The sequence below is a fragment of the Sphaeroforma arctica genome (genome assembly GCF_001186125.1).
Source record: "Sphaeroforma arctica JP610 unplaced genomic scaffold supercont1.295, whole genome shotgun sequence".
Classification (NCBI taxonomy): Eukaryota; class Ichthyosporea; order Ichthyophonida; genus Sphaeroforma; species Sphaeroforma arctica.
Genome location: NW_014040263.1, coordinates 53,542 through 61,697, shown reverse-complemented (window position 1 = coordinate 61,697; position 8,156 = coordinate 53,542). Strand labels below are relative to the sequence as shown.

Below are 8,156 nucleotides of genomic sequence, written 5' to 3'. Positions count from 1 at the left end.
TATATATACACATACACATACATATACATATGTATATACATATGGTGTTTATTTATATATTGTTGTCCAGTGTGAGCTTTGTCAATATGATATTTCAATCCTCATATAACGGTTGCTCAAAATTGACGATAATAGCCTTCTCATTCAATATCGAGAATGAATATGTTGCCAATACTGTAATTAGCAATTGGTCTACGGACATATAACCGGTAAAAGTTATACGTACGCAGCGTCGCAAAGAATGAGTTAAACTATAGATGTATACGTCGCTTCCTACTGTTGTCTCAAATTACTTTCGTTTGGAACTCATTCTTCTAATCGAGTAGTTAATTGCGCCTGAGCATATTTCAAGTACAAGTTAATTCACTGCAGCAGAACGTTTACGGACATGAATATGAGATCAAAATGTATGATATACACCAATACTGTGCAATATTCGAACCAATGTATATCGAGGGCGAAATATGATGGTCTCCCTCTACTCAATCATAACCTTCACTACTTACTCAGCGCGCACTTTGAGCGAGACTTTAGGAGTCAGGTATACAAAATCAACACATGCCCCGATAAATACCTTTTATTTTGCATTTCTAATCTCTCCTTTATTTACTTTTTATCGAATGCACGATTGCACTCTCCGATTCACATCAAGCTCTATCTATACTCAAATATCTCGATACGTGCCAGGAAGAGATACTCGAAAGATAAAAAAGCTTTTGTGATATCTGAGTTTCGAGCTATCTCATTTCTGCTTTTCTCCAATTCTTCATTGGCCATTTCGCGCAAACCGTATCTTCTGTTGCTTACTCAGCAACAAGTCATAGAAGCCAGTGAATAGAATAATGTTACTTCTTTGTACTATCGGATTCGCGGTTTAGATTCAAGCCTGAATTTGCGACATAGTTTTTCTCTTTTGCCTTTAGATTTGCGACAAAGATATTCTCGGATATATTCGGAACGTGCGAAATCTCGACAGCGACAAACATAAACAAACAAAACAATCCCGATTTTTCGAATATGCATTTGCCGTTCGGATTTTGAAGTAGGCGATATAAAAGGAAAAACATCGAGCGGAATCAGTCAGACTATCCCGCATATATATATAGAATATCTCGTACAACATGTCTTGGCAAGCATACGGTGAGTATATCTGTTTACTTCTCTACTTCTATTAGTGATATGTAGTTATCCGCACATACGTTTTGGATGATGCATGTGCGACCCACTTGCTTTTAATTTGGATGTCTCTGCGAAGAAAAGTGACTGCCTGTAAATCTTGTTTATACAAAACTGTTTTCAACCACAGACTTATCTCTATCGCTCGCAAGTGCTTAGCTAGTTTACTTCGCGTAGCTATATACAACCTTATACTAATGATAAATCGTATATGTACACACACAGTCGATACTAACCTAGTTGGAACTGGTCACATTTCCAAGGCCGCTATCCACGGTTTGGATGGTAACCCCTGGGCCTCGTCATCGGGCTTCACAGTAACACCTGCCGAGGCTGCAGCGCTTATTGCCGGTTGTGCTGACCCCACTCCCATGTATAGTGGAATTTACATAGCCGGAAAGAAGTATATGTTCTTAAGAAACGAGCCCGATCGCTCGGTATACGGCAAGGAGGGTTCAGACAATGGTTGTTTTGTCATTAAGACTGGACAGTGTGTCCTTATTGCGGTGTACGAGGGCTCAAACATCCAGCCCCGCCAAGCCGCCACGGTTGTGGAGAAGCTTGCAGACTACCGTAAGTGTGTGTTGATGTTGATGATACGTATATCAGAGCAGTATCTTAATATACCTGGGCTGTGTTTACTTTCAGTATCGAGAGTAGATTCTACCATGACCTCGAAATTACAAAATCAGAATATGCTTATACCTATTCTTTCGTCAATTGGTGTTCCGATTTATGCTCGATTCAGTACCCCATGACATAATCTGGCTAAATTTATATTGCCTTCACTCTGCACTAGTTGCTTTGAGTCAAATCAAATATTCTAATTTACAGTGTTACATGTGCATTCGTATTATTCGAATACGTATTATTCGAATAGACATAGGGTTTTTGTTTCGGCAGATGAACGTTATATTTGCCCTAGAATATTCTTTTCAGTAACTAAATGCTCATCAGCTAATATTGCTCACAACTTAGATCATATCGTGGCTATGTACTAACTTTGCACCCAACATCGTATTTCTTACAGTGATCGAGGTCGGTTATTAAATAATGCAGCTAAAGAGTTGAACTGCCTGTCTGCACGGATATCCGCTTCGATATGTGTTTGTAACATTGCATAATAAGGTGCTGGAACCCGGAATAAATTATTTCATTTTATCATATATGCTTCTATTCTTTATATGATACGTTTTTCTATAAGTAATATCGTTGTTGGTGTATATATAAGAATCTCGATGTCGGTTCGTGATAAACACGGGGGCACCTTCCCTAACTGAAATTGCATAGCGATATGAGGCGCGATTTGTTTATGCAAGGGGACATGATAACCTGCATGGATATATTGGTGTTTGTGGTATGTCTTGTTTGGTCCTGAGTTGGTAACAGTTTGGGGTGACAGGTCTAACTGTCAATATGTATGAGATGTAAGTAGTGAAGCTTCTAATGTTCATCCGGAAGTCGTGAGCCACAGAATAAGCGAATAACGCCACTTATCGGCAGCTGTTTTCACAAGCTATCGGGCGTTCATATTTTTGTGCAAAACTGAAAACTACATTGAAATCCCAGTTCGAGTTGAAATATATACATAAAACGGTCACAGGGGGCAACGCTATAAGTAAAAGCGAGTCCTGCATTCCTCACTGTCACAAGGGTTTCCAACATGCCGCGGGTACATAATGTAAATATGCGTGAACTTGTGGCCCTATGTTTTGCAGCATCCTGATTCCTGCGATCTGGGGCTGTCAGCATAGAGAGTAGACAAATGACTAATGTACATAAATAAATATTTTTAGAAACTTCTTGGAAGGCTGATGATGAGTGAAGTGGATTTATGGAGTTTGTGTGGACTATGATTTTTTTTTAACCATTCAAGGCTTCCAAGCAGGCGAGCGTCTGCGTAGGAGTAATTTGGCTCTATTTATTTCATTGAAAAATATCTGATTCCACTCATTGAGTTGTAAATACTAATATCATCGGCCGAATGACCTAATTTCGCTGGTATTGAGTGAAAACTGAAAAGCTGTGACACATAGTACGTTTATCAAATATTGACAGGTTGTAGTACGTTTATCACTGTATTGATGACAGAGTCCCCAAATTCTCTATACAGTCGTTGAAATTTTTATTGTTGACCAAGTCATTACAGCCAAAAACGTATTTTAAATGCACAATATTTTTAAGCCTATGGTAGCCGCCTCTACAATTTGTCATAGACCAGAGGAAAATAATATGTATAAAGGAACTGCGTTCTCGCTATTTGTAGCCCATAACCTAGAGCTAGCGTCATCTCTCCGTCGCAAGTATCTATTATGAAGTTTGCTTCTACCGTTTTGGGCGTGGTGGTTGTATCGGCTGGCGCAGTCGATGCTTGGAGTTTCTCGGGCGTGTGGGACTCGTTCCAGCATTGGATGTTCGGAGACACTCCCGTGCACCACCGACAGATCCACCACCACCAGTCGGAGTCAGGCAAGGCCACAGGTGTGTACGTGTACGTCGAACCAAGTAGCCGGAACGTGTGTCCCTATGTGTATACATCGATTGGATTGGATATCCATATGTAAGTATATCAATAGGATTATTAATCCTTTTGTGCGTAGACGACACCACCCTGAAGTATCTATATATACTGCAACACAAGGCTGAATATACTTAGGCTGAGCGCGTGTTAAGCACTTAGTGATATTCAGTACCTTTTTTAATTGTCAGAGATGTAACGCCCAACACTGGGGAATAATGTGTTTACATCGACGATACAATATGTGTAGCGCATGTACATACACAAGAACGCTCAAGTTTTGACACGCACAGCCTGCACTAGAGGTGGCAAATATTTATAAGCGAAGCTTGTTCTTGTTCATACCTTGCCTTTCTACTTATGAGCGAGTCATATCGATTACTGTGCGTTGTCACCTCCCTCCACTTCCCCCCATTTCTTGAGTATCCTAATACACGGGGTGATCGGACTTTCTGTTTTTACTTATATATATATATACAAATATATATATATATATATATTGTATATATAAATTATATAGATATATATATTTTATACATATATATATATATACATATATATATATATATATATATATATATACTTTATATATATTTACATATATTTATATCTATATACACACACACATGTATATATATATATATATATATATATATCTTTATATATATATATATATATATATATCTTTATATATCTATACATACATACATATATATAATATATATATATATATATATATATATATATCTTTATATATATATACATATATATATATATATATCTTTGTTTCTGTATGTTTATTAGTGTTTAGCCATAGTTGTTGAATTGCAAAAGGATCCAGCCAAACTTGTTACATCAAGTTCATACTTTTTCTTGTCAGATTCTCACTAACCTTTTCAGGTTCACTTGATTTCACAGGAACTAACTGGGCCGTGATTGTTGCCGGTAGCGATGGCTACTTCAACTACCGTCATCAAGCAGGTAATATCTATATTGACATTAGATCCATTTGTATTAGCGCGTATGTTAATTTGGTTAGATTCTAATCAGTTTGGCCTTCTGCGCAATATTCAAAAACATAATTCACATTGCTCTGTCTATTCAAACTACCGAACAGATGCATGCCACGCTTACCAGATTCTGAGAGCCAATGGCTACCCCGAAGACCACATCATTCTGATGATGAAGGATGATGTAGCTAACAATATCAGAAACCCATTCCCTGGAAATTTGATCAATCAGCCTGGAGGCGAAAACGTGTATGAGGGGTGCAAAGTCGATTACAGAGGTAGTGATGTAACCCCTGAGAACTTCGAGAAGGTAAGATAAACGGAATTCAGATGGTGTATTTCATGTATTGTTTCTCGGATTTATTTCATTCATCTTGATGTGGCGTGAAGGTGAGTACTGTACATATCGCGCAGATTCCTTGTCAACATGCACATAAGTCATTGCAGTCGTATACGTACACTCACATCAAATAGAACCAGATCCAGCACTATTCTGGTGTATGACGTCTTGAAGCACATGGATCTTGTTTAGTCGCACCATAAGTAAGTTATACCTCACTCAATCACGTTGACACCTCCATTTTGACACAGGTTTTGACCGGACAGAAAATGCACGTGGGCAATGGAAAGACACTCAAATCTGGTCCCGACGACCACGTATTTGTAAACTTCATCGACCATGGTGGTGTGGGTTTGATTGCTTTCCCGGAGGGCAAGATTGTGACATCCAGGCAGCTGCACAGCACGCTTGAGAAGATGAAGGACAACGACATGTACGGCAAGCTGGTATGGTACTTGGTGTTTATATATAGTTGGTGTCTGCCGAGTCTCCTTTTCGAGTCCAAAATTTATATGTACCATTTAAATGGAATAACAACGCATTTCTGTCTCTCTAGTAAGTACTGTAGTATCGCACATAAATACACAATCCAGGGAAAAGAAAAATGACTGATCAAATTGGTATCGTATCACCGCAGGTGTTCTACATGGAGGCTTGCGAGTCTGGAAGTATGTTTGACAATTTGCTGCCCAACGACTGGAACATCTTTGCCACCACTGCCTCTACTGGCAATCAGTCATCGTACGCTACCTATTGGGATATGTCACGCCGCACATTCTTGGGAGATCTATACTCCGTCAGCTGGATGGAGGACAGTGGTACGTGATGAGGATCATAGATGTTTACATGTTGTGTATCTTTATACTATCACGGTTATATGTCTCGCACAATACAATACACGTCGAGAATTGATTGGGCAGTCTTGACAAGCATACTCCTGAGTCATGTATCTGATATTAAAACCGCAATCGATTGTTGTAACACTTTGCTTGGTTTTGCTGTACTATACGATTTTCTGCGCTATGTATGCGAAGTCGTTTATTTCTATTACGATATCTCATTCGATCGAATATTCGTGTACAGACAAGCATTTCTTCATCGACCACGCCAAGGACATCGAGACGCTCGAAAAGCAGTATACGCAGGTATATGCCCGTACCTCCAAGAGCTCACAGCCTCAGCAGTATGGCGATATCCCGTACGCTAACAAAGCCACCATCGAGGAGTTCCAGGTATGCTTGGAATTCGTGTTTAACTTCGGCATTCGACTCTGCATACAAAACAAGGCAACGAGGCATTTCTGACTTTGGAGACATGTTATTTATTTAGTCATTTGTTTTGGTATGCGGTTGTATCTGATAACAGCAGCGCCTTCACCTCGCACTCGCTATCAGCCATGCGTCTATGTGCGTTGGATACCTGTTTCGTCTGTCGCTAATGTCTTGCATATTGATATCTCACGCTGTCCTTCAACCCTCATCACAGCAATACCAAGATAACAACCTGAACAAGCCCAACTTTGGTCGCAAGCGCCGTGCGGACCAGCTTAAGTCTGGCATGAACGGAAAGACATATGCTGAGAACAGAGTACAGGCTGAGTTGGATGCCGTCTCATCCCGTGATGTGACCGCGCAGACACTGCAGCGACTCATGGGCGCGAATGATGTCGACGACGAGCACCAGGTATGTATTGTGTGATCGAGCGTGCTTTTACATATGTACGGAAACACTCGGAACTGAATCGTGATATATACAGACTCGGATTAATGTATTGTTTTTTAAAATCAAACCTTGGTTAATCGAATGATCTGCATTCACAGGCTGCTTTCGGAGACATTGAGGCTGAATTGCAGAAGGAGTACCGCAACATTCAGCGTGCAGAGGACCGCTTCATGTCTGTGGCCTGGAATGTAGCCGGCAGCAAGTCGAATGGATTGCACGAGGTATGATACAAAAAGATACGAGTTTGTTAGTTATAGATTTTAACTTTGAGTTTTTGCCAATTTTCAATCTCATCATAGCCACGATGCTTAAACCAAAATTCGGCGACGTGTTTGGCTTTTCGTCGTATTTTGGCCACTTGCCTCGCTCAATCTTCTATTGTTTCCGGCCTTCATTGTTTTGCTTTCAGAAATACGTGAGCTCCATCAAGGACCACGATTGTCTCTCCGACAGCATTGTGGCGTTCCACGAAGAGTGCCACCCGATTGACGAGTACCACATTCGCTTCACACGTGTGTTGGCACACCTGTGCGATAGTGGACACACTGCCACAGAGGTAAAATCTGCCATTGTGAACACACCTTCTTGCCAGTGGTAAGGCACTGTTGAGGCCAGCGGTTGAGAGAGTTTCTGAGAACGTCTTTGGGACTGAGTTCGGCTGGGTTCAAACCCATCTACTCTCTTTACTCAACTGCAATTGACGGGGAAATAAATTATTATTCCCTTTGTTGCGTATGTACACCAAACACACGTGTCGGCCCACGTGTGGACTCTTAACATTGTAGTGTTGGTGTCAAGTGTCGAGTAATCCACAGTGGTCAGAGAGCGTCTTTGGGACTGAGTTCGGCTGGGTTCAAACCCATCTACTCTCTTTACTCAACTGCAATTGACGGGGAAATAAATTATTATTCCCTTAGTTGCGTATGTACACCAAACACACGTGTCGGCCCACGTGTGGGAAAATTGTAGTATTGGTGTCAAGTGTCGAATAATCCACAGGGGTCAGGTTCGTCAAAAGAGACGACAGAGGCAGCACGAAAAATTACAGTTGACGCACGAGGGTGTGAAGTACATATCGCCCTTTTATTTGCTAGCGGTGGAGCTGAATTTACGCACACCAAATATACATACAAGATATACGTTGCAAATATAAGCTAATAAAGTTATGGCTACGACCGGAGGTTTTATTTTGCGCCATGTTTTATTTCGTAGGCCTTTGGATTTTAGAGATGGAATGTGACAATATACCCATTGCCATCGGTTTCTGATTTCTGTATGCCCTGAGTACCCACTTCAATGAAGGTCAGGGACTCGCTACATGGATTCACAATGTCTCTTGGTATGTACAAAGACAATCATAATTCCTATGCAGTAAGAGCTATTCAATTCG

The 8,156-nt window shown here is 40.6% G+C and overlaps 2 protein-coding genes across 2 annotated transcripts; both read left to right on the top strand.

The window, feature by feature from the left end:
• The first annotated feature begins 1,089 nt into the window (after positions 1-1,089).
• Positions 1,090-2,950, top strand: SARC_04930 (profilin-2). Its single transcript, XM_014301224.1, has 3 exons — positions 1,090-1,140; positions 1,402-1,749; positions 2,207-2,950. The coding sequence occupies exons 1-3, from the start codon at positions 1,122-1,124 to the stop codon at positions 2,224-2,226; spliced, it is 387 nt and encodes a 128-aa protein (XP_014156699.1). The 5' UTR covers positions 1,090-1,121; the 3' UTR covers positions 2,227-2,950.
• A 538-nt stretch (positions 2,951-3,488) lies between these two features.
• On the top strand, positions 3,489-7,364 carry SARC_04929 (hypothetical protein; the record flags this gene model as incomplete). The annotated part of the gene is made up of 9 exons (XM_014301223.1): positions 3,489-3,657; positions 4,595-4,675; positions 4,812-5,014; positions 5,296-5,490; positions 5,682-5,862; positions 6,128-6,276; positions 6,530-6,727; positions 6,865-6,987; positions 7,176-7,364. The coding sequence occupies 9 exons, from the start codon at positions 3,489-3,491 to the stop codon at positions 7,362-7,364; spliced, it is 1,488 nt and encodes a 495-aa protein (XP_014156698.1).
• Positions 7,365-8,156: the final 792 nt, after the last annotated feature.

Excerpts from the sequence above, each read along its gene's own strand:
- SARC_04930 (XM_014301224.1), top strand. Across the intron at positions 1,750-2,206 it reads GGAGAAGCTTGCAGACTACC|TGATCGAGGTCGGTTATTAA; the intron begins GTAAGTGTGTGT and ends TATTTCTTACAG.